Consider the following 26,887-nt stretch of genomic DNA (forward strand, 5'->3'; position numbering starts at 1 on the left):
CACGCAACAAACAAACGCGAGCTTACGTGGAAATGTCAGATCAAAGTCTGTATTTTCAACTTGTATCGCTCAGTTACACAATTCACACCTAAAACGCGAAATAACACAGATATTCAAACTTTATTGTGTTTTTAATTCAGTGAAATTATCTAAAAATACAAATAAAACACGCGTTTAAATCGAAAATAATTCGCAATGCCGCCCTCTGCTGGTGCTCCTTGGTAACTACGCAACACAGTTGGAAAGCCGGGCTCTGATTGGTTGATTCTCTTCGCTGAGTTCAAAGACTGTTGGAAATAATGTGGATTTGTGTTTTAATGCGCAATAAAAGTCGAAATGCAGACAAATAAGCGTGGGTTTCTTTCTTGAGTTGACATTTTCACAAGTCATCTGAGGAGTATTTACGATGAGGAGATCAAAATGCTCCAGTTAATATTTGAGAGAGATAACGTGCTACATTTTTTATTTTTCACGTACTTTTTAAGGCATTAAAATCAACGTCAGTGGAAGATCCTGCGCAATAGAGTTCTTTGTCTGTATTGCAAAAAAACTGTTGTTGTTATTAAGCTAATTTCACAATAACCCGCACTCCTCTATGGAAGGTGAGGAGGGTAATGAGGCGTGTTGATATAATTTCCCAGCCTCCATGAAAGAGCTGCTGGCGAGCACCTGAACGCAGCATCAGTATTGATCATATCCTCCAGCAGCAGCAGCAGCATCCACATCCACGCACACGACACAGAGGCTCACACGCATCCGAGTGAAACGCAGCATCATGACCATCAGGAACACTCTGCGGGATTACGGGCAGAGGTACCGACCACGGATGGCTTGTCTCAAGAAGGTGGGTTTGAATCCTTTTCTCCATCAGTGGTGGGGATCACAGCCCCTCAGGCTTCTTATACACTTCACCTGCAGACGCACCTATACATGCTTCACTCATATGGATTCTCTGCCGTAACCCTGCGTGAGCATGTGCTGGTATTTCCAAGCAACTCCAAACAATCTGCGTTCTCCACAGGTCCTTCAGAGGAGCCCCCTGTTTCCTGATGCTTTTAGTACATGCATGTATTCAGGTTGGACGTTTTCAAATCAAATCAAATCAAATATACTTTATTGTCCCCGTGGGGAAATTTCTTTGACAGTACAATGTTCAACAAACAACAAAAAAACTGTGTACGAGGACATATCGAGTAAGACCCAGAATAATAATGCAGAATAAGAGGGAGTTGAATATTTCACCTGCCCTAAAAACACTTAAAACACTAAAAGGATATAAGAAAACAAAAGATGAAAAAACAAAAACATAAAGACCAGAGTGTAAAAGGTGCCAGACAGAGTGCAAAGGTTTGACATACATGTACGAATCAACATGTTTCCTTATTGAGTCGTGTGATAGACATTGGGATGAATGAGAGCTTGATATTTTGATAATTCACAGGATGCTTTTGAGGAAAGTGCGACAAAACATGACAGGTGTGCCATGTTAGAAATACACGCATCAGAATGACAACACAACAAATCGCATGTCATTTTCCTGTCGCAACCAACTGTTCCGCTCTGTTTTATTGCAACCTTTTCACAGGGATAAGGTCATTTATTCTAATAAGCATTAAGCCTGGATCAGTATCGGTGGCTCCACATACACCAACCAGCTGCTGGAAGGAAGTTAATCCAGGCACCGTGTCTTAGAAAACAAGCGTCTGGGTCCTGTAGCCTGAGCATAGACTGGATTCATCAGCATTTCCAATTACGAGAGACAAATGAGCGAATCATATTTTAAGAATGTGTCGACCACAGTGTCGTGCTCTCCAGGGAGTCCTCACTCCAAACTGATGTGCCAGGACAACTTTGTGTTTCGGTCCATGAAAGCCCACTTTGGTCCGACTCAGCCTGCAGCTTGTCGCCTCTTCAGGATGACTTCAAAGCACAAGGCAACTTCAAACAGGCCCGGGAGTCACACACACACACACACACACACACACACACACACACACACACACACAGACACACACACACACACACACACACACACACACACTTTCACCCACACTGAATTATTGCACCGTACACTATGGGATCTGTGGGGTTCCGCTGACATGATATCTAAAAAAAAACCCAAACAGTTTACAGGGAAGTGAGTCACCGCAAACCTCCTCCCACACAATGTAAACAGCAGCCGGGAGATCAGGGCATTGAACAAACCCCTCATGTCACCTCGAACCACGTTTATGTGCAGCGCTGCTCTGCTTTCTGTGAATGACAGAGCTGGAAATCCCCCAACATGTGTTTCATTACGAGCTTTGATAGTGAGTGTTCAGGTCTATTAGAGGAAATACGATGCAACTTCCCCCCAAATCTGTGATGAAATAGAAAATAGGCGAACAGTGATGTTGTGCACATTCAACTTGAAGATAATGATCATCCTTGAGTCTTAGATACGCTCACACACACACTCATATTATCCGTATATGTGCCCCTCATTTTCCAACCTGTTGTCCAGGCAACCCCGGGGACCTCTGCCACCCCCTCATTGTAAGCAGTTGTTGTTGTTGTTGTTTTTGTGGTTGTTGTTGTTGTGGTAACCTCTCCTCGCCGTGCTCTTGTACGCAGGCTGAGAAGGTGCTGCTGGAGATGCAGGACCCCAAAGCAGGAGTCAAGTCACAGCTGCAGAGACTGGTTATCACCACAATACCCCACGCCATTACTGGTGAGGAGGAGAAACACACACAAACACTCACACACAAACACACACACTTGTGATGTTGATATTCAGCAGCTGCTTGAGTGATTTTTCCTGCATCGTCTCACTGGAGGATCCCGGAGCTGCAGGGACAAACTCAAGAGCTACAGATTTCCATCTCCATGACAACCCCCGCCGTCTCAGAGTCAGGAAAAGTAGGAGGATGATGATGATAGAGCGAGCTGGAGGAAAAATAATAAAATAAGACAAGGACACAGAGAGAGAAGGCGAGGAGGTGGAGGAGGAGAAGAAAAGAGGGAACCTCGACTTCTACGTCATCCAGGCAGCTGAATAAAGGAAGGAATGAAGCTCTCTTTGTTTCTCTTTTCTTTTCATTTCACTTATCATTTCTTATCTTTCCCCTTCTCCTCTCCTCTCCTCCTTCCATCCTTCCTTCTCCTCCCATTAGCGGTAGCAAAGAGGGGTCTGGCATTTACAGGAACACACACACACACACACACACAACACAACACTTACCTAACAACACACACTCAACCCTTTTTTCTTGTTCGCTGTGGGAGCTGCTTTCATAACTGGCCGCATATAAATATAGATATTTGTCTTCCCTTGACTTATCATGTGCATCTTTCATCCTCAGGTGAAGACATCATCTCCTGGTTGGCAGACAGATTCCAAATAGACACACAAGGTGAGAGATGAGGATGTAGATGAGAATTAGGAAAATTTTAAAGCAACACAATGCAACCTTTTTAAACCTTAAAACAGCTGCATTATTAAATATTATTAAAAAGTGTCGAAGTGTGGAACTGACTGAGTGAGAGTCACATAAACCAGAGTTTATCTCCAATATTCAGCAGGAAACTTTTAAAATATAAAGAATTCTGAACAGAGTTGACAGAAGACCACTTCATCGCTCGGACACGGAGCCCAACACAATTAATCCCCACGTGTGGCTGCAGAGGGCGCTGTTGTTCAGTAAAAGTTACATAGTGTTGCTTTAAAACGTTATCATGTCAGGTCTTAGTATTTGTCCCTGTTGACTGTTGTCCATCTTTTGTCTTCAGAGGCGAGGAGTGTAGGCTCCATGCTGGTGGCGTTAGGATACATCTACCCTCTGCAAGACCACAAACGCTTGTTGCTCAAACCAGATGCGTCGCTCTATCGCTTCCAGGTAAACGCACCATCATTTCACAGTTTGGGTGCAGCTGTGGCTCAGGGGAGAGAGCGGTTTTACACCTGTTCTGTCAGCGTGTGAATGATGTGTGACAGAGTAAGTGCTGCATAGAGAAGCACTGTAAGAATGGGTGACTGACTTTTTTCTTGCATATTTGTGAATCTGGAACCAGGGCAACATTTTCCGGTGGTCGTTTTCCTTTATAGATGCTGTGAATGTTGGATTAATCAAATATGCAGATTATATTTTGGTTAAACAGCGTCACTGAGGAACTAATCACGTCAAACTGGTGTGATTTAAATTTTCTGTCCTGTCACAATTCAGACTTTCTTTTGCCTTTTTGTCCTTTTCAGACGCCGTACTTCTGGCCCACGCAGCAGTGGCCTGTGGAGGACACGGATTACGGTGAGTGTGAGCACGTTTTTATCTCAGGGCCTGTTGTCATCACTCTCTTAACGCTCCGTCATCTCCTCCTACCGAAGCAATCTACCTGGCGAAAAGAAACATACGTAAGAAAGGAATCCTGGAGCTGCACGAGCAGGTGAGAGCGAGACACGACGAGCGGCCCGGGAGAAATTCATACTGTCGGTATTTTACTGATGCTCTGGTTTTTGTACGCCCTCAGGAGCAGTACAACCGCCTGCACAAGTGGATGAATCACAAGTGGGATTTCATAGTGATGCAGGCTAAGGAACAGTACAGGTGGGTGCGAGACAAAAACTCAGAGACGTCTCAGAGACAATTCTAAATCTAAAGACCTGTCTTTCATTGGGGACAAAATTCTAGTTCCTGTAATGTAAAGTATTAAATGTGTGTGTGTGTGTGTGTGTGTGTTTTCAGGGCTGCTAAGGAGAGGAAGAAACCCGACCGTGTGGTTTTTGAATGCCAGGAGAGAGCGTACTGGGTGGTTCATCGACCTCCGGTGAGACTCATTGACATAAAGCATTACTCAGTTCTCTAACCATCACAGCTGAATCATTTCCTCCTGACAAGCCAAGACTGAATATCAACCTGCTCAGACGGCACAGGCAGCTTTTAGAAGGAAGACCCACGAAGCCAGAAAATGATTAGATGAGTCTATTGGGACTTCTCTTGAGGATGAGGGACGGTGGGAGGACTCACGGTCGTCCCCCATCAGCGTGCACTCGGGATCAGGAGGAGAGAGGGAACGAAGGGACCCTCAAAAAGCCCTTTGTAAGTGAGGACCGGTCTAAATGTCCTCCCTCCGTCACGTCTAACAGTCAAACGTGTCCTCACAAAGCTACAAGTCCAAGTACACACACACTGAGGAAGTCATCAGCCCAGTATCGCACACACAGCGTCATGTAGATAACAGACAGAGAGGTCGGAAAATATATTACACTCCACCTCTTAACTTCCCAGGGTATCTCATTATCTCTACCCATGATGCCTCATTACCATTACATGTCCAGTCGGAGGGAAAGGGCACGGCTGATTAATATTTCACAGTGCGAGGGAGGAGGTGGTGTGGCGGTTTGAGCCTATCTGGAGTCCCCGGTAAAGTGGGCGGCTGCTCTCCAGACCTCCAGAGCTCCCGCAGGACCCAGGGTCACTCTGTTGTCAAGTGCATTGTGGTCATTTGATGAAGTGCAGATGTGTTTTAAATACGCTCCACTTAGGCAAATATAAACTGGGACGATAAAGGACCTAATGCAGGTCCTTGATTAAAACAGTCTGGAGGCTCAGACATGAATTATTCAGGTCATATTGTGTTAAATGATAAAAACAACAGTTCTCTGGTTGAACACAAGCTCAGTTTGAATTGTTGTTGGTTGTAGACAAAATATAATAAAGCTGTCATGTACTTAACGGACACTTCTAATTGGCTGTGAGCCGATACAACTTTTTGCGTAACTTCCACCACAGAAGAAAAACTCATGACTTTAATTTAATTATTCAAAGGGAGGTTGTTTCATGAACAGTCAGACTATTGACCTTATTCTGAATATTGATGTTTACATGTTTCAGAGCATTATGACGACACTGCCTCCTGCCAACATTAATTCATCCAATGATAAACATGTAAATATTGTCTGTTGATGTGTGTGTGCAGCCGGGGACGGTCAGTGCCATGGACTACGGACTGGACAGACGAATAGACCCGAATGGAGACGAGGTAACAGGTGAGTCTCTGCATGTGAACATAAATCCTGTCAATCAGATTACAGAGTATGAGAGGATTTGATGCAGCTGCTTATCTGTCCTCTCCCTGTCTGCTCTTTAAACATTAATCCATCTTCTACTCAAATTAACCTCTTCTCTTTTCTCTCTTTCTTCTCCTCTTCTTTTCTATTCCCTTCTCCAGGCATAATTTCCCACGGCTTCATTTTTTTGTCTCCAGACTTTTTAAACTGGTTACCTACACACACACACACACACACACACATTCGCATCTTAACCTAAAACTTAACTTCATCCTTAACAGAACTTGGTCTTAAAACCAAATTCCAACTTTAAAGGTGGATTGCACAGATTTTACTCATCGTAGAGGATCTGTATACATGAAAAAAATGGACGTAGACTCTGGGTCCAGAAAGTGAAACCAGTGTCCAAGTGCCTGAAACCTGTATTCTCTCAAATTAACAGCAGAGGGCGACTCCACTGGTTTTATACAAAAGTCTATCACAAGACGACTTCTCTTGATTTATAACGTCAGCACTCAATCAAAATAGAATAATAATAGAAGAGTAGAAAAGCACACAAATAATACATGTACATGCACACAAATAAACACAATGTCCCACTTTTTCTTTGTGGATTTCTTATGTATTTTGTTTCCCCCTCAGGCAACAACACCAGACGTCTATGAGAGAATCGTGAGTGAGATTTAATTCGAAACTAAATCATTTTTCTCTCACTGTGTCGACTGTGATCCACGTTCCCAGCCGTCATCTTCTCTCCTGCCTCCTGTAGATGATCTTCACCCAGCAGTCCATCATGAGGCCCAGAGTCAAGTCGTCCGTGTCCATCGGAGCGTGAGTGAGCTCGTCCTATTTCCACTCCTTCTACATCTGTGGGCGTCGGAGTGTGTGTGTCTGTGTGTGTCTGTGTGTGAAGAGCAAACACACTTTGTTCTACCCTCAAACTGACCGAGCTTTAGTGGAGTACAGTTCAAATCCATATTATTGGTACTTGTATGTTATAATGGAAATAATATCAGGGCAGTTTTCATGTAGTTTCCCCTCTTTTCTTGCAGGTTGGTGAAACACTGCGCCACCTACAAAAGCCACGACCCCTTCCTCTCCACGTGTCTTCCCAGTAACCCCTGGCTCACCGACGACGTCACATACTGGACCCTGAACATGCCCAAGTGTGTCAGCTCACAATCAAAACAGTCACCGAGGTTCTACTTCATTTAGAATAACTCTGTTTGAATGATTCTCTTCCTCTGTGGTTTTCAGTGTGGAAATCCCGACTAAAATGAGCGTGGAGAGGTGGACGTTCAGCTTCGGAGATCTGCTCTCAGACCCGAGGGGACGAGACGATTTCAGACTCTTCCTGAGGAAAGAATTCAGCGGTACGGCGGTTGATTGTAGAAATGTAACGGTCCTGCATTGTCAACATTTCAGCCTGTAGATGGAGCTGAGAATAGAGTTAAGTGTGTTTTCTTTTCTTTTCTTCTTCTCAGGTGAGAACTTGGCATTCTGGGAAGGTTGCGAGGATCTGAAGTGGGGCGCAGCTGCGACGATGAGCGATAAAGCAGAACAGATCTACAAGTAATTTATTAATTTCTAGCTTGTGTTTAATATATGAACGAATGGTCCTGATTACTTCATTAGGTAATGACAGAAAACGTAGAATCACTTTGTGTGTGCGTGTGTTTCCACAAACCTGGTGATCTCAGGGCCTTCCTGGCTCGTGGTGCACCGCGGTGGATCAACATCGACGGAAAGACGATGGAGATCACAGTCAAGGGCCTGAAGCACCCGCACAGATACGTCCTGGATCCAGCCCAAACCCACATCTACATGCTCATGAAGAAGGTCAGTAAACGCACCACCGTGTAACCTTCCACAGGCTTGTACTCGTCGCTCAACGCCACTGAATCACGATGGGTTTGTGCACGTTTTGCAGGACTCGTTCGGGCGCTACTTGAAATCTCCGGTCTTTAAAGACACGTTGAAGAAGGCCATCTGTCCTGACGAGCACAAGTTCACGTGAGAGGCGACTTACTCACTCATTTGTATTTAATCAACAACTTTTTCAGGCAATGTTTAACTTTTATCTTCTGTTTAAAACTATTGTACGTCTGGAAGAAAGCCTTTAATGTTTTTTCACTTCCTTCCCTTCCCCATCTTTCCTTCCAGTGACACTCAGCTGGAGCAGAATGCGAAGAACAGACGGCCGAGCCTCAGCCCCATCGTCCTCCGGCAGCAGGACCAGGAGATGAGGGCCAAGATGGCGGCCAACGCCCCCGTCGACATCACACAGGTCATGAGCAAACTCAGCAAGCAGGGGAAGGAGGCGCCTCCTTGTCCTGCTCCTGCTAAGACCTGAACACAAACACGTCATGTTGTTCATCCAGATCAAATCTACATGTCAATGGCATTTAGCTTTAGTTTGAAGATGCTATTCACAGCGTGAAGTAAAGTTGACCTGAGCCTTTAAACACGTGTGAACTTACCTCCATGTACGAGTCAGACCATCTGTCACACGTCTGTCCACTCACACTGTAACTGTCTGTCATGTTGTATCTCATGATACATGTGTTGTTCCTCTTTACTTCTCTGTAGTGTCTGTAATACTCTGTGTTTTCTTCATCCTTCATAAACTAATAAAACATCCACATCAACAACATCTCATCTTCATGTGTTTGTCTTGATTTGTCATTCAGTCACTGTCTCAACGTCACATCCTCCTCATCGTCCCGTCAAGATGTCCCTGGATTCAACACCAGCGAGTGATGGGGTTGATCTCCGCAGTGGAATTAATCCGTTACGTTACAATTTGTTGCTGTTGTGAACGCGTCTGAGCAGAAAATCTCTACCGCGTTGTGCATGTGTACAAAGTCTGTCCCCAATTCTCCAGAGATCCCACAGGACACGTCTGAAAACTGCTTTAAAAAGCATCAGATGTCTCCTTTAAACAGTTTGTCGGGTTTTGCTTAACAATTAGTTTCGTCTCTTGAACTCTTGAACGTTTTCCACAATGCTCTCATATCACTTTCTAGAATAATCCTCCCATGAAGCCCTCTGACATCTTTCTCTCGACCTCTGACCTCACAGCTGTGCCGCTACACCACCCCTGTCCCCCACCTTGCTGTCTACTCTGGTTTCAACGACTCCCCCCCTCCCGACGCCTCACCCTCCCTCCCTTTCCTGGCCCACACCCCGGCCTGCCCGTCCCCCATCAGCGTGGCCTTAGACAGCACCTCGGCCTCCGAGCGGCGAGCGGAGGCCAGTGAAGGAGAAAGAGGGGGGGACCCGGAGGCCCAGGTCCCCTCAGGTGGGAGCTCGTCCAAGTCTCGGATGCCTCTGTCGCTGCGCCGCCTGCTGAAGCGGGGCTGCACCCCCTCCACCGTGTTCGCCAGCTTGTCGCCTAAATACCACTCAGCTGCCGGGGCAAGTAGCCGCATTCAGCCAATCAGCCCCGATCAGCCCAGCCAGGCTCCACCCAGACGGATTGGCAAGTGAGTGTCGGCCATTAACTGTCATGCAAAATCTACAACTGCAGTCAGAAAGATGTTTTGTCTTTTTATTACTTTTTAAATGTGACGAATTTAACTATATTTGTGAACTCTAACGATTAAATCCTGACCCTTCAAACTAAAGATAATCTCGTCCTTTCTTTTTCGGGGTCAGAAATAGAAAAGATGGCTGAAATAAGACGTATTTACTTAATTCTAACAGAACATGTGTCAGATGTGTGTCTTATATCCTTTCTGCAACAGTTTCTTCCAGATTAAAGTGGATATTCCTCCCGAGTGCCGCATCTACCCCATCGAGTCCGAGGACGAGGACGAGGAGGAGAACAGGGCGGCCTCTCGGGGCGGGGTGGGCGCCAAAGAGATCATCTGCCCCTGGGAGAGCCTCACTCCGCACAACGGGACGGGCTGACAGTGGAAACCAGTGTGGAACAGACGCAGTGAGTCTATATGAACGGGCTGGCGGCAGATCGTCCACGTGTTCTGACAGAGATAAAAAGATCTCACACAGACCGGGGGGGGGGAATCTCAGTGTTTATTGTCCCAGTGTAAACGTGGTCACATTCTCACCACCAGGCCACAAACAACAACATAAATACCAAACAACAACGTAAGAACTGTCAAAGTGAGACTCTACAGAGATTTGTCAAACTACTCATGTTCAGTGTTTGGAGTCCGACCGATGTTTTGTCGATTTAATCACAAACATATTAATATCTGCGTTTATGTTTGTCAATAAGATAACTTTCATTTTACGGAATAAACAACGCAGAAAATGTGTTTATTTCCTTGATTCAATTTCGATATATTTGTGTTTTCTTTTTATTTATAGTGACTTATGATACATGTTTTGGGTTAAACTGTAAAATATCAAGTCTCAGTTACTTAAAATTGCAATTACTACGGAATTATTGAAAACTTCTTGCATACCTATCGGCCGGTATATCAGAATTCTTCCCCCATCAGTCGGGCTCTAGTGTTAAACATTCACTGCCTGTAGGTTTTAAAAAGGCCCAGCTCCATGTCTGCTGTAGCAGGATCCTCCTCCTCCGCTGCCCGAACAACCTTCACCTTAGCAACGCAGGGCCGTCTCCAGAGTTTTAGAATTACTGAGGTTATGAGTCTTCCAGAACAAACCCCTCCTCTCAGAGAAGAGTCACCAGAGGAGGCTGTAAAAGTTTCTGATTTACTTTAAGCGTTTTTTATCTTTTCGTTTAACCTTTCGTGACTTTTCCTGAGATTTATATCTGCTTGTGACGGCCCACAGGCTGTTTCTTCACACAACCGAGAATATTCAGTAGTTCGGATGAAACAAAAGAAAAAACAGACACACACACACACAGAGAGCTCGGTAATTTGCGTGTCATTTTAAAATGCAAGCCCCTCCTCGGGACGTTCATATCCCAGAAATTGCCAAGAAATACTGACGGCATTAAGTCAATGGAAGCAGTATGACTAAAGCAACCAAACACTGTAAATAACGATAGATGACCCTAGAGGATGGCGCCACATTACGGTCACATTGATACATGGGTTAGGATTCACCTCGTTTTTATAGCATCAAATAAATAATTAAAACCAGACTTATCAGAATAAATATCACCCATTCATAAGCGTGATAACTAAAATGAAAGAGATCATATTCGACTTTTTAGTTTGTTCCATGTCCCATCTGCTAACACGGAGGAGGTGGGGTTTCACTTTTCTGCAGCCGTCACTTTGTCCATCTTCATGTACAGTCTCTGGTTTCGACATATCTTTAATCACTTCACAAGCCTGCAGGCAGTTCAGTGTTTGATACTCACATGTTGTGGGTGGATTATTTTCCTTTGACTTCAGCCTTATCGTCCCTGATCTTTACAGATGTGAGCACCAGATGTTTAGCGAGTGCACGAGCATCCAGGAGCCTCCGAACCTGAGCTGTAGCTTTCACATTCAAACCTCGTGTCTATTTCCGACCAGTAGCCCCACAGCAGCCTTATCCACCTTCACACCCCTCAGAGTTGTGTTTTTTTTAAAACAGGCGAAATGTAGACGCAGACATTTTGGAGAATCAAGTCGGCGGCACGACAACATAAAGGGTGACAGAGCAGAAATGTGAATAATTATTTTTGTGATTGCCAAGGAGAGCGAATGCATTAATGTTTACATTCTAGTCCGTGATCAGCCAAAGCAGATTTGGACATATATCGACTCTGCCTGTGCACATGCCTGCTAAGATTATAGACAATGTATTTATATATTTGCTGAATCCGTTTTACAAAGTGTTGTGCTGCTAAATAGACGTAGATGCCTCATCCCTACTTTACCTCTTTACAACTTTTAATGTGAAAACACCTGAACAGATGCATTTCAGGTGAAACGAGAGCAACTCTTCATGAATGAGGTTTGTAACGGAGAGTAATAGTTTTGTATTTGGCTCCACTGCTGTTTTGTAGCTGTTGTTTACTGTGCACTACCCTGAATGAGGTGTTGATGTTCTTATCACGTCTCCCCCCCATAGAAGGTGATGGTGGTGTGTGTGTGTGTGTGCGCGTGTGTGTTGGGGGGGTTACCATGTGAATTAACCGTTGGAATGTATTATCTTTACCATGTTTACAGAAGCAAGAATGTGAAATATACCTTGAATTTGATGTATTTGATTTGAACATTCCATGGCTTGTGTCAAGTGCCTCAATAAATGATTGTGTCTTAACAACAACCGTCACTTTCTTCACATTACATGTTGAGTCAAAGCTTAAAGGGACAGTTTACCCAAATTAATCGCAAACATTTCTTTTCAGTTGTGGACTTTGGGGGCCCCAGGCGAAAGGGACCTGAGGGGCCCTACATTGAAAACTAAAAGAATTCAAAGAAACAGAATTCTACAAACACCTTATACAACATCTACTACTACTACTACTACTACTACTACTACTAATAATAATAATAATAATAATAATAATACTAATAATATATCTGAATGAGACTATATGTGTAATGAACACTTTGGGTGAATTGACCCTTTAAATCAACTCTTATGTAACTGAAGTAGTTTTTCTGATGTAAATCTCTCCAGCTTCAGTAGGTGGTGATGACAGGGAACAGCCACTAGGTGGTGATGAAGCAATGTTAAGTAGAGAAAGGCACACACACACACACACACACACACACACACACACACACACACACACACACACACACACACACACACACACTGAACTGTAATCTAAGATGTTTAATGGGAATGTGACATCCAGGTACATGATAGATCACTGAAAGCTTTAATATCTAACAAAACAAACTACATTTTCCATTTACTCAAATATTTATGTACATTTTCCCACAGAGGAAACTGGAAAGCAGCGTTCAGGTTCCTCATCTAATTTCCCAACGGACACAGAACCAAGGTCACACTTTTTGCTGAAGGTATAAGCACCGTATGACAATCTGATATCCGAAGAGATCACTGAGACTTTACGTGGATAAAAGCAACGTCTTTGAACCTTGTTGTCAACACCGTCTCACATCCCACCGACTGATCTGGGGTTAGTGAACTGAGGCTGGAGCCCGGCTTTGATCTGTCTGGGTGTTTTTCTTTGGTTTCTCTGAATAGAAACGTCCGATCGCTCCGATCTCACAATACCCACACGGGGACGTCCACACGCAGTCCATTCATACATTATCTTAGCAAGGAGCAGGGAATTTATGCAACTCACTTAACATTCATCTGAGGTGTGCATATATTAAAATATATTTGTGTGGGAGCATCTTTTAATGAAGCTCTTGGTGTTTGGTGTTGCACCTGAATGAGTTTCTCAGACGCCGAAAACCTACTTGGTTTCTTCTTTTCCTGACATGGAGCCTTTGAATGAATCTGGACAGAGATTCTTCATTATCGGCTTTCTGTTCAAACTCATTGATTTCCCTGCTGGGCTGATTGTGTACAGCAGAAGTCCAAATTGTAAACAGGAAATTGAAGCTGCTATTTAGAAATGATCAGATAATATATTTTAAAATTGACATTTGAAAGATACGGTTTCAAATTCACTCCAAGATTCACAGCTTAGCATATCGGGAAATATATTTATTTACCTTTTTAACAGGAGCTGGTGAAAGCTATAGCCTAACGCACTAATTACTCACGTCTCATGTGCATTCGGATCATAGACTGTAAAGATGGACGACACGACTGCATCTACATGTAAATCCCTCCTCCTCCATGTTGATGGATGGGACGTGGACCAAACCAAACAGTGAAAGTAAACATTCAATACATTTTTCTCAAAGACGAGTTCTGTCATTTTACATAGTTCTTAGCACATGCTCATTTTCATGTTATCTGATGCTCTAAAAACGGGGTGAAACGTTATGATTGACAGCTGAGACTGACTCGTGATTGGTCGAGCGTGGGCACCGACGAGACTTCGCGATCACGGCTCCATCCCCCGATCTCAATGTGCAGACTCTGACTCCAAATGCACAAGATGACGTCTTTTCGTAGATGACTTCATTTAGGAAGCTTCCTGCCTTTGATTTGAGTCAAACAGGCGTGGAGCCACTTCCTCTTTGTCTGATATAAATGCAAAACCAGTCCAGCATCCTCAGGAAAGCAAAACACAACAAACACATGCATATACACACAGCCACAGTGACACCTTGCACACACACACACACACACACACACACACACACACACACACACACACCTACAAACACAAAGATAGTCTCTGCAGACATAAACATGTGTCGGCCGCTGTGTGTGACCTCGCCGTGACAAGATGAATGACCAAATCAGAAGCGTAATGAAACGCTGCACATTCGCCTGCTGCTGCTTCCCCATGTACTCACGTGTGTGTGTGTGGGCGCCCAGGACCTCAATCAGAATCACAGGTGACCTGGCGTCTCTCTGAGCCTCCTAGGTTTGACAAAAGAAGATAATTACCAGTGACCGACGACCCCCCACCTCGTAAAATCAACCCAGGAGTGCGGAGAGTGATGGGGAAGAGGAGTAATGACCTTGAAACTTCCACCATATCCAGGTCAACTTTAATGGCCTTCTCTTATTTACCTCCGTTAGCCTTTAACCCCATCACGCCATCATGACCTCCTTTAAATCTCCTGCGAAGCTTTGAGATGCTCATGATCTGAATGATACACAATTCACATTTAAACACACACAAAATAGTGAAATGCAGTAAAGGCTGTATTGATTCCATATATCATAACACTGAGATACCTTTTCCAGAAAGTCCAGAGAACATAATAATAACATCGGTTATTTTAAAGGAATAAGAACCAATGCTACATACAACAACATTTATAGCCTATTAGCAGATTTCCAGGACTTTCCCCTGAATGTCCATGAAGACTTCATGAAGGAAACTGGTTTCTGAAGATGTTTGAACATTTTCTTCAGGTGAAACGTCTTCAACGACCTCAACCGAGTCCATTTGTGTTTGTTGGCACCTTCAGCTGTGTCCTCACCAGAGAAATGAGAGCTACTGGCTGATTGGTCAAACACTTTAAATGATTCAGCAGATTCCTTTTGTGGTCACCAAAACAAAAATGAGTTTTCAATGAAGGAATAAACAGAAGAAAGACCCGATCTGACCCGAGGATAATAAAGTCTGATCCAAAATCATAAAGAGCAGCTATATAATACTAATAATGTCCCAAATATCCATTTAAGTCACTGAAACTTATTTAAAAAAATACTGTGTTAATATACTTCAAAGACTCTTTTATCGAAGTAATTAAATATCTTATTTTCACCTTCTGTACCAACAATAAAACTTTGTGTCGCCAACTGAACAACAGTTCAAACTGTCGAGTTGTGTATAATATGTTCTGTCACAGTGAGTATGACGTAATACTGATGCTCAGTATAATCTACAGATCCATTATTAGACATTGTGGACCTGAGACAAGTGTTAGTAAAACAAACTGACCCATTTAGACTGAGTGTGACCTGGAACCAGTTCAACTCAGGTCCTGGTTCCTTGTGAACAGACTGGACCTGTGGAGCCTCGTGATCACGGTGATTAATTACATGTACGAAGTGGGACATCCTGCAAAAAAACTTCTAACTATGACGACCTGAACCTGATTCAAACCAAGTACTTTTATTACTTATACAAAAATGAGAGTTTAATGATAAGTAAATAGTCTAATAGGACGTTTGGATCAGTGTTTAAGACATTTATTGTCTTTTAGCTCAAAGGATTCGTTAAAATACGAACCCTAACCCTAACACCACAACAAGAAAGAATTTGAAAAGTATTTAAAACCGGACATAACCATATTTTGATCGAGGGGGGGTGAAGACTGTCTGTCAGCTTGAGGACACGGCACGCCCACCTACACCTGCTCCCATTGGACGGTACAACCTGTCAATCACACTGTTTCCACTCCCAACGAGATGCTTTATCGTCTATTTGTCTCTTCATGGGACCTTACTTCAAAAAAACAACATCATGCTGTAATGAAGAAGACTTGAACCTGGAGATTGAGACGATAAACTACTTAGGAAAATGTTTAATGACGTTATAAATCAAGTGAGAAGTAAAATCTTCTTCTTTTGACTTCTATTGAAACTTCTTTTTTGCAACCGGTGGAGTTGCCCTCTGCTGGTCATTCCAGGAATGTTTCCGCCTCTGATTTCCATGTTTGGGGTAAGACGTTGGAAATGATGATCCCCTGTCTGCCCGGAGGAGGATCCACTAAAGGGCACCTGGCAGCTCCCCACAGACGCACCCTGACTTACAGAGATAGAAACCCTGGGAGGTTTCACCATGTCACCGAGCACCTGAGGAGCGGGCTGGTGGGAAAATTATGCAAACTTTGAGAAGATGAGCAAATGTGACCTTTTCTCCCCATTTTCTCCGTCTCCCTCCTGCGACTTGTGGCCTTTAACCCTCACACATGTCCTTTAACTCTCCCTCTGTACCTGCGGGACTTTGCTCGTCTCACACAGAGAAACACACACGTCCAGACGAGGTTGTACCGAAGTGCACGTTACAATTCTTTGAAGACACTGATTCAGGAGCTCTGAGGTGTTAGCGTGCTCAGGAGCCTGATAATGTAAACGTTCATTCACATCGGCTGTGGCCAAGTCTCACTGGCTTCTTATCCAAAACTTTAAGTGCAGAAAAAGATAAGAATATAAAGATATTAAAAGTTAGTTTTATCCATAAAAATTAGGAGTTATTAATCTATTATTATTATTATAGTTGAGCTTTTTGTTTTTCTGGATGAAATTGCCTCATATATAACATATTATTTTATTAATATTTCATTTCCCAGCTGGTTGTTGTACTGATTAATGTTCATTTTCCCTTTAAGTAATTCAACAAAAACATTGAATGTTTTAAAGAAAATTAAAGGCAAAGCTTTCTACCTTTACATCATATCCCTCATAACTTGCTCATATTAAATATTGTTTAAAACAAATCCTTAAGAGGTGACACAGACAAGAACCATAACCACCACGGCCTCTAGAGGGCTCTGTCACTGGAACACAAACACAAGTCGTTCTGGGATATTTGCTGAAATAACTGATGTCTTGTCTTGGGAAGACTTTTCAAAGAGAGAGAGGGAGAGAGAGAGAGAGAGAGAGAGAGAGAGAGAGAGAGAGAGGGGAGAGAGAGAGAGAGAGGGAGAGAGAGAGAGAGAGGGAGAGAGGGAGAGAGGAGGCACTTTGGTCATGACCGTGTCAGGGTGTCAGGGGAATATGAGGCAGAATAAAACTGTAAAATCTCTGTCATCTGAGCCTCAGGGTGAAGTTTAGCAATAATAACAACCCAACCACCCCCCCCCCCCCCCCCCCCCCCCCCCCCCCCCCCCCCCCCCCCCCCCCCCCCTGCATTACACACACTGCAAGATACGAACGGATGCATTGTATATACAAACACACACACATACACACACACGGGCAAGCATGCGTGTATTTATGCACGCCCACGCATACAATCTTTGTCTCCTGAGAAATGGTATTAATACCTGGCAGACTTTAAAATGTCAGCGAGTCTCAAACAAGGTGCACAAAGACCCAATTTATTTATGGATCTGACACTTGTCTTGTCTTTGTGATCTTGAGCTATTTTTGCTTTCAAAGTGTCCTTAGAGGGAGGACGAGGAGGAAGAGGATGATGAAGAAGAGGAGCGACGGAGATGAAGACGCGGACATACAGACGGGCCGAGTGCAGGTAGAGGTGTGTCAGCCAGAGGCCAACGAGGTCAGCCCATGAAGTCCTGAGGATTTGGTGTTTTAACCTCCGCTCGGGGTAAAAGGTCCCTCAGGGTGATTCTTCATCCTCTGATCAAAGTGTTGTTTCATCGGGTGATAAAAATACCACAAATGTGGGCTAATCACAAATCTGCATTCAGCCCTGATGGCGACTTTCTAATACGAGCTGATGGGATTTATTTACTCTCTCTCTCTCCTCTCGCCTGCCGCCACTCGCTCTCCGTCCTCGCCGCTCAGTATTCACCCCACACGCGCTCGCACATTAGTCCAGTCTCCAGAGCTGTTTACTCATTGAGTGATGATTGCCTGTTTAAACAGCTGACCTCACCAGTTTAAACACACACACACACGCACACATGCACGCACACACACACACACACACACACACACGTAATTCCATGTCAATAACGTCAGTGTCCACCGAGCTTTAAGATCTGGATCATTTAGAGAAGAATCTGGAATATTGTGTATCTTTGATGTGTTGATTGATTTTTCACTTAAAAGGTGCCCCCCCTTCTGTCTTTACACAGACTGAAAATAAAGATGGACGTAGACTCCGGGTTCGGAAAGTGAAGCCAATGCAGAAGTGCCTGAAACCTGTATTCTCTTAATTGACCAGCAGAGGGCAGCTCCACTGGTTGCAGAAAGAAGCCTAATGAGCTCTATGAGAAAAAATGACTTTATCGTTCAATAGACGATAACATACTGTACGTACGTAATGTGTCTACTACTTGACAGCTGGTACAGTCCAATGGGTGCAGGTCGCAGGTGTAGGTGGGCGTGTTGTGTCCTCAAGCTCTCCCTCAGGCTCCTCCCCCCCCCTCGCTCCAAATATGGTTATTTCTGGTTTCAAATACACCAAGATGGTGGGCAGCTCACAAACCAGTGGGTGACGTCATGGTGGGTTAGGTGTTGCTTCAAGAAACTTCGGTGTTTCATGAAATATAAAAAAACAAATGTAACCGTAAGAAACCCAACAAACGCTCAATTTCAAATTCCCGTTCTAAAAAGTTATTTTTCTATCTAAAAATGTAAACACTGTCATTTGTTTTTCATGAACACAAGTAACGTTCTGGACAAACTTGAGGCAGACGACTCTCCTCGTCTCATTCGGGTTTCAAACGATCCTCTGCTCGCCGCTGATACTGTTGAATGTTTGATTTTTTTTACTTCTTATGCAAATAGGCCGACGCTCTGCCTCCGACACAGCTGACATTACAATCCCCGTTCAACCCTCTGGAAAGAATTGGCCGGTCACACAGACTCTGACTTCCAGTGTCTCTGTAATGGAGGCTCTTGAGTTTTTGGAAACGCTGCCTCATCTCTGGCTCCCACTCGACACTCGTCAGGGTGGATTTTTTGGAACGCATTGTTTTTTTTTTTTACATTTGCATTCCTCCTTCAGGGCATTTCATTTGTAAGCACGGTCACGTGTGAGCATAAAATTGTTTCTAATTGCGATGCAGATGACACTTCATTGTCTCTCTCTGCAACACAACCACGATTGCAGCTTTGTTTTCGCTCCACGGCTTGTCGCCTCGCAGACATTAAGTCTGGCTTGTCTGGAAACTTCCCTCAGCTCTGACATTAAATCACAGATTGTTTATTCCATCATTTTAAAAACCACAATCAACGACAAAATCCACAGCGATTAAGATTCTTTCGCTCCGAGCTCTCGTTTATTAATCAGCCCGAGACGGTTGTTCAGTCTTTTTTAGCTTCGGAACATATTCAGAAAATTAAAGATGATTCACTTCAATAGGTTTTTCTTTGCTTTTATCCGTAATTATAACTCTCTACACTTTATACTATCAAGGCCATTCATGTGAGGCTTTTATCACAGAAATGGGTCATGTTATATATATCAATGCTCGTCTGTACTGGTTTTAGAGGCAGCAGGATTTATTCGTTAGAATGTGGGCATTTATTATATAATCTTTATCTTTATGTTTTTGTTTTCTTGGTTTATTCTCCTGTTATTTTAGCTCTAGTCCTTATTTTCAGTGATATTTTGTCCACAACCCACTTGTCCCTGTAAAACACTTCCCACCACGTCACTGGGCCCATAGATCTCATTGTGGTTCTTTAGCTCCCAGTTGAACTATAACTCTGACGGGTTGTTTCAGCCACTGAAGATTACTGATACGAGGATACAGCGCAGCAGTGTAGTTGCCGTTGAGAGTCTTGGCTCTGCCCTCATCACTTCCTGCAGCCGATGAGCCTCCGCACAGAAAGATTGGGGAGTGATGATAGCAGACATCTTCCCCCCCCCGAAGAGCAAACAGGTTGACTCTGGTGGGGGGGGGGGGGGTGTTTCTGATTAAATGCTAAGTAGACGGTAGAGATACTCGCACAGAGGAACGAAGCAGCAGCAGCTCAGGGTCGAATGAAAACAGGACATTTTAGAGACTGTTCACCTGAGGAAAGCCACAGCATCAGCTCGCTGCCTTAAACGACCTTTATCGGCTTTTTACTCGTGTTTGTGAGATAGTCGGCCGTCAGTCGGCTGAATGTTTCCAGGCTGGAAAATGGCAACAACAAAATAGTGTATTTTATGGCTTAGTTTGGAGAATTTTTGTCATTTTGGAGTAAAAGAGTATTTTAAATACCGGGGAATAGAGGTTTTAACTGACTTAGCTTAGCATAAACCTCTAAGTTGGAGGTGCAGGTGGGCAGTTGTTATTACTTATGGACACGGGCAGGCTAAGCTAACCAGCTGCTGATCATATTTCCCAAATTGTGTGTGAATATGGAAAATGTTTCCTCCTTAATTCCCACTCTTCACCCTGAACGTCTGTTCTATGTAACTCTGGTGAGTGGGTTCGATCTCCTGTGAGCAGAACTGAGAGTCACAGCTTCAACAGAATCAGGTGCAGGTCAATATGTAGATTGAAGTAGAAGTACGTGCATTGAGTATCTGTTCTGGAGAGTGGAGGTTTTTCATAGTTTTTTCATGGAGCAACTCTCAAAAACAATTTGCACAACTGGGCCCTAAAAATAGTCCGACCTCTGGCACAATAACAGATTTGTCGGCTCGGAGGACGATTCCCCCGACGTGTCAGGACCTCGAGGAACGCCGTCTCGCCCGAGGCGTCTCGAGTGACCGCATTGTGAAGAGCTGTCCGTGGTGCTGAACCCTTCACCAGGTGAAGAGGAGAACAAAAAAGGATTATTTCAACATTTGTTCATTTTCTTCTAATAACCTCTTGTACAAAATGTCTAACAAGTCCTCCACACATGCTGATATCATGTTTGCTGTCGTCCTGATCAACGGAACGACTTAAAATGTTCGTGCCTTTCGAACTCTAATGCAAAAAGCTTTGTTTAAGCTTTAGTTACGTCAAAGTCAATGTCCCATGTTAGAGTTTATGTTTTCCCTTATTTGGTTAAATAATAATAAAACCTTAATTCCTATGGCCACTCATGTTCTTTGTCACTTTCTGGGCATTTGCTGTACCTGTTTTAAACCTGTAAAAAGTATCATGGTCCAATATCAACACTGCACTTCAGGGGCCTTTAACAAAACACATAACGAGTGTGAAGCTGATAAGATAAGATGACGTTTCTCAAAATATGTGAGTCACAGACCGACGGATATTTCTGGAACTATTTGATTTAAGGTTCAAACTTTGCTTTTTTTAGGAGGACAGTCATTAAAGAATGGTGACGTCTTCAAATTGTTTCTTTTGTCCAATCAATCGTTCAAAACCCCAAACGTATTAAACTTAGAATGACACAGAACAGAGAAATACAGTCAATCCTTTAAACGTTTCCCACTTTCGCTTGAAAATCACTTTCTTGATGATTCATGTTACGTCGATCAACTATTTGTTTAATTGACTAATTGCTTCATTTCCACACATGACAGATAATGTGTGTGTTGTGTTGTCGGGCTGCGGATGTTACAGACGGGAGCTGGATTTGTTGGGAGCAGATACTCTATTGGCTCCCAACAAATCCACATCTCGCAAGACGCATATAACATAAATCCTTCTTGACAACACAGAAAATTGTGGAATTAATTATTTGCTTGTCGGCCAGCTTTCCCCAGTAAACATAATTTTGTTACTTGCTGAATCAATCTGAGTTAATCTGTGGAAGTGATCGTGCTGCCGGCAGCCGCACAGATGTTCTGCCCTGGCTGGTTTTCACACTGTCCAGCTGCTGAGAGCGAGCGAGCGTCGATCCTTTGACACATCTGTCCGCTATTGTCTCTCTCACTGTACCTATCCACACACATCCCATACGGATTTAGACGCCGCAGTCACACATCTCGCATCTCAAACACTCTATTTTAACACTCGTCAGTATTTATAGTGCCGTGTTAAAAGGCCTGTCACCTGACCAGGCTGCCTGCCGAGGAACAGAGAAGAAAGCAGCTTTTATTAGGAGTGATGGTAACCTGCGGAAGACAGAACTCTTTAGAGCTATGAAGCGCCTGTCCGACAAAGTGAGGGAGGAGAGGGGAGGAGAGCAAACAGAAGTTGTTTGTTCCTCCTCTGTGAAAATCACTGTCACGAGCCTGACATGAAAAGACGAGAGAGGGAAGAGTGAGAGAAAATCGATAGTTCTCTCTCTCTCTCTCTTTCACACTCAGCATTTCTTTCTCCTCTCTGCACGCAGACACACACCTTTCACATGTCAACACGATTCCAGTCCAAATTACCCTAAAAACTCCAGTTTGCGTTTTTTCACTTTGCAGAATGAAAGGAGTGAGAATATAATCTATCGTCTCCTGCTGATAAGATTCCTAGAAAGCAGATGTTTGCCTTCTCAATGAACATCTGCAACGCACAACACGCACACATTAGTATGGATGCAGCTGTTCCAAGTTCATTGTCGTGTTTGCTTTGTCTCTTTGGTTTTACTGGCTTGTGTTTGATATCTGGAGGTTAATATGCTGATTGTTGGCTCGTTGATTTTACGGCTGCAAACAATCATTAGTTTATTTATAGATTCATCTGTCACTTATGAATAAAATGTCTGAAGTGCTCAGATCACAGTGAGTTACTGAAAGGAAATGCACGTAGAGAAAATGCTGCAAATAAAATGTGCTGGACAAAAAATGAGAACTGAAAAAGTGATTGAGTTAGTGAGTGGACTGTAAATAAAGATGGACGACATGACAGCTCCCCAAGAGTGAAGCCAAATCATAAACCCTGCCTCCTCCATGTTAGTGGATGGGCCGTGGACAAAATTAAAAAGTCAAAATACAATAAAATGGATAAAATATATTTACAGTGTATGATACCAACGGAGAAAACCAGGAAAGAAGTATCTGGAACACTTGGCTTCTTTCTTGATAAATGACTAAAAGATTCATTGGTTATTGAAATTGTTGCAAACCTTTTTTTCTTCTACTAACCAACCGAGCAAAGTGCTAAATCTCAACCCAATGCACAGATGGAGGCGGCTGCAAATACACGTCCATGTTCAATGTGCTAACTGAGCGAAAAAACGTTCTCTTCACAGACTTCGCGTTTCTACTTCGCCAACGTACAGAGATGAACCAGAAGAAAACAAAGTCCACTGGATTTCCTGGTGCATTCTGGGAGGATAAGGTGCCACTAAAAACGCACACACAAGGTCAGTTCGTACGTTGCAAGCGGGCAGGGAGTGCATCGGCTCTTTGGGGCAAAGAAACAGATCACAGAAACATTCTGCACTGAAAATGATTTTGCACTTTCTCTTGCCCTGTAAATATCTTTCCAGATTCAAGCTGTTTTTCAGTGTCGTTCTCTGCAATGAAGAGCGAGAGTCACCAACATGCTGCCTCTTTAATGGACTCGTGGTTAAAGCACCAGCAGAAGTTCGCTGTGATGTGTGGTTTGTCTGTTTATGGGCCACTGGCTGCTGGGTTTTCTGTCAATGCTCCAAGGTAAATGTGACGTCTGTTGACTCATTGGCTTTGTGAAAATGTATTCTCACTGATAAACAATGGTCAGAGCCTCGGGGGGGGGGGGGGGCAATGCTATTAATGGGATTCATTTTGAACCTGTTGATAGTGAAGTGAAGGGAAAGGAGGCAGAGATTGGGGATGAAACAGCAGAGCAATATATTGAGGTGATTTAGGGAAAAGAAGGCAGGATACGTGACAGGATGAAGGTGAATAATACAGAGAAAACGGGAGCAAAAGTGGGCTGGGAGAGGAGGAGGAGGAGGAGGAGGAGGAGGAGGAGGAGGGGTTGTGCTGAAGTGAGCGAGGGAGAGGAGAGGAGGGAGGCAGACTAAATCCTCACACCATTATTATCAGGACTCACATGCAGCCCCTCCTGTGATGGAGTGAGAGCAGATAGAGGGAGATAAAGAAAAGATGGAGTTAAAAAGGAAATGGAAAGCGGGATTACTAGTGTGACAGCGCTGGCAGATGAGCGGCGGCGCGGCGTTGAGCGAGGGAGACAAACTCTGGTGGAGAGAGGCAAAAAAACAAATCAGTGCAACAGGATGAGGACCTGCTAGTGCACAGCCGGCCCGACCCCGCAGACCTGCCATCTGTCCCGCCGTTCTCTCCGTGCTCCCGGCGCTCCCACCATCAACCAACATCTGGACCACCTCGCATCCATATGGGGAAGAGGGAGCGGGGAGCTAACAGAAAAACCCAAATATCATCCTCCCCTCATCCTTTTTGATCACACAGGACCTGGAAGGTGCATCATCTCTTTTGGGGGGGAAGGGGGGGGGGTCCCTCACTGCGGAGTACCACCACCACCACAGGGGCTGATAACTGGATTGGAGGAGGGAAAAACTTTTGCTCCAGAGATGCAGAGGCTGGCGCAGGACCCTTCCTCATCTGTGCGTGAGATTCCCTAACTTCCCATGGATCTGTCGAGTGTGTTGCCCCCGTGCAGGGAGAGGGAAAAGGAGACGGAGGAGGCGGAGAGGGGGAGAAGGGGGGAAGCGGCGGGGAAGCGTCGCCGCCACTGCTGAAGTGTTACCGGCTGTTTGTGCTCCTCTACTGAAGAGGCACTGTATCATTCTTCCTCCCCCTCTTCTTTTTTCGCTCTCTTCTCCTCATCCGACCAGCAGGGAGCCTGAAGGATACAGACAGAGAGCTAAACACAGTGGGTCTATGCACATATGCACACACACACACACACACACACACACACACACACACACAGACACACACACAGACACACACACATTGGCTGGCTGCTCGTCTAGGGGCTCCGACACCTCTCGTCTTCTGTCACCCTGTCTCTTCCCTCACTTTCCTCTCCTCCCCTCATTTTGATGTCCTGTCTTCACCTTCACGACCACTTGTAAATGCTTCCTCAGTGACTCACACACACACACACACACACACACACACACACACACACACACACACACACACACACACACACACACACACACACAGAAAAACCGAGACTTGAGACGAGGGTGAATAAAGTGAGGAGTTAGAAAGAGAGATTTTTTGTGCATACGTCAAAAGCTGCCAAACACACAAACACAGTCACACTCACAGACTCACAGACCACACACACACACACACACACACCACACACACACACACCACACACACACACACACACACACACACAAACACACCACTGTCACTGATAACTCACACACGCTCCCTCTCACACGAAGGCTTGGTCTACATGCGTACTCCTACAGGTGCTGAGAGCAGAGAGAGGCAGGTGAAGACCAGGCGAAAAGGAAAGAAACAGAAATAGAGAGAGGGAGACGTTTGAGGAGAAGAAGTCGGGGACGATGGAGCAGCAGGAGTTCAAGTTGGATGACAGCAGAGAGCACAGGTACGTCTGTCACACACACACACACACACACATGTACACACACACACACACACACACACACACGCACACACACACACACACACACACACACACACCACACACACACACACACACACTCCCTCACACTCTTATCCTGTCACTTAACCTGATCCACTGCAGGAATCCATAGTTTCTCTGCAAGTGGCAGGGACGGATGTGCAGCAGCAGATAACCACAGACCTGATAGACGGGAGCAGCTCAGGGGGAATGTGAGTGTAGACTCAGTGTAAGTGCAGTGATTCTTTCAGTTCTCACAAGTGAAGAGTTTCCTCAGGAGAACGCTCCCATCTGCTGCCGACAGAAACAGAGCAGCCGCTTGTGATTATACCAGGAACCACTAGAAGAGGACATATTAGCATTTCATCTCCCTGAGCTTTGGTGGTTAGCTGTGTGTTTGGAGTGTGTGTCTGTGTGTGTGTGTGTCTGTGTGTGTGTGTGTGTGTGTGTGTACGTACCTGCGTGCTCACTCAATATGACTCATTTACTTATTGATTGGATGTAATAGTTGCATCAGTTACCTGGTGATGCTCATTGATTCGTCCCATTAGCTGCAACAAGCAGCTCTCGTTTTTATTCATTACTGAGCGGAGCTTCCTGTTCTGGTTCCCATGGATCATGTCTCAACACCATTCGTATACCACATCTTCTTTTGGCTGCACGGCAACAGAGACCAGTGGTAAATGTATATACTTGTGACTTCTGTGATACTTTTACCTCCTCGGTTTCCTGAAAGTACTCGGCTGCATAATTTTGCACTTTGCATCGATCACGTTCAAACACCTTGTGCCACAGTTTCTTATAGAAATGCAACGTTCAAAATCCAATTGGTTTCCAACAAGGTTTTTCATCAGTTAATGGGGACATCAAGATAACTATAGGATAATATTAAAAAAATATATATTTACAGCTGTAAATTCAACATATTGTCATCTCCAACTCTTGCTCTGTTTTGGTCTCCACCTTGAATCTGGCTCTTTAGCTGTTAAAATTACTTAAGGGACAATACCCCAACATTTTTTAAATATACTTTTACCTCCTCAATCTTCTGAGAATATTATCATGTTGCATCATAATGTGCCACAATGTCTTTAAGCTTCATAATTCAAAATCACATTGGTTTCCAGCAGAGTCGATAAATGTGTCCAAAGATAAATGTAAAGACGATAAAGTAGAAAAATACATATTCAGATATATTTTCAGACTTTTTTCAAATTTTTTGCTTTTTCCTTATGAAATATTGGACAGTATGAGAACTGCTCTGGTTTATCAGGTTGCAAGTTATTATTTTGACATGGGTTTTTATTTTTTTTATTTTAAT

At 44.1% G+C, this 26,887-nt stretch overlaps 2 protein-coding genes across 5 annotated transcripts in view; both read left to right on the forward strand.

The window, feature by feature from the left end:
* Positions 1-547: 547 nt before the first annotated feature.
* Positions 548-11,553, forward strand: LOC117753061 (regulator of G-protein signaling 9-like). 4 transcript variants are annotated; one of them, XR_004612184.1, is made up of 20 exons: positions 548-844; positions 2,614-2,710; positions 3,342-3,392; positions 3,769-3,875; positions 4,232-4,283; positions 4,361-4,419; positions 4,504-4,580; positions 4,719-4,800; positions 5,953-6,015; positions 6,686-6,715; positions 6,813-6,874; positions 7,096-7,209; positions 7,301-7,416; positions 7,528-7,615; positions 7,744-7,882; positions 7,974-8,056; positions 8,207-8,330; positions 9,125-9,528; positions 9,790-10,021; positions 10,072-10,459. XR_004612184.1 is itself a non-coding variant. In XM_034570918.1 (20 exons), exons 1-19 carry the CDS (start codon positions 776-778, stop codon positions 9,953-9,955), a joined length of 1,983 nt encoding a protein of 660 aa, XP_034426809.1. In that variant the 5' UTR covers positions 548-775; the 3' UTR covers positions 9,956-9,983; positions 11,407-11,553. The 4 variants fall into 4 exon arrangements, 2 of the variants coding, with proteins under 2 accessions (XP_034426809.1, XP_034426810.1); XM_034570918.1 differs by lacking the exon at positions 10,072-10,459 and adding an exon at positions 11,407-11,553 and having other exon boundaries at positions 9,790-9,983; XM_034570919.1 differs by lacking the exons at positions 9,125-9,528; positions 9,790-10,021; positions 10,072-10,459 and having other exon boundaries at positions 8,207-8,817.
* A 12,411-nt stretch (positions 11,554-23,964) lies between these two features.
* Positions 23,965-26,887, forward strand: part of LOC117753053 (glutamate receptor ionotropic, NMDA 2C-like) — a 41,294-nt gene continuing 38,371 nt past the window's right edge. The window contains exons 1-2 of the mRNA XM_034570889.1: positions 23,965-24,831; positions 25,391-25,530. The gene's annotated coding sequence lies outside the window, so the exon portion shown is untranslated. The remainder of the gene's footprint in view (positions 24,832-25,390; positions 25,531-26,887) is intronic.

This window comes from Hippoglossus hippoglossus, chromosome 19, assembly GCF_009819705.1.
Source record: "Hippoglossus hippoglossus isolate fHipHip1 chromosome 19, fHipHip1.pri, whole genome shotgun sequence".
Classification (NCBI taxonomy): domain Eukaryota; kingdom Metazoa; phylum Chordata; class Actinopteri; order Pleuronectiformes; family Pleuronectidae; genus Hippoglossus; species Hippoglossus hippoglossus.

Coding starts and splice junctions, on each gene's coding strand:
- LOC117753061 (XM_034570918.1), top strand. CDS start 776: ATGACCATCAGGAACACTCTGCGGGATTACGGGCAGAGGTACCGACCA. Junction 4,284..4,360: donor TGTGGAGGACACGGATTACG/GTGAGTGTGAGC, acceptor CTCCTACCGAAG/CAATCTACCTGGCGAAAAGA. Junction 7,210..7,300: donor TGGACCCTGAACATGCCCAA/GTGTGTCAGCTC, acceptor TGTGGTTTTCAG/TGTGGAAATCCCGACTAAAA.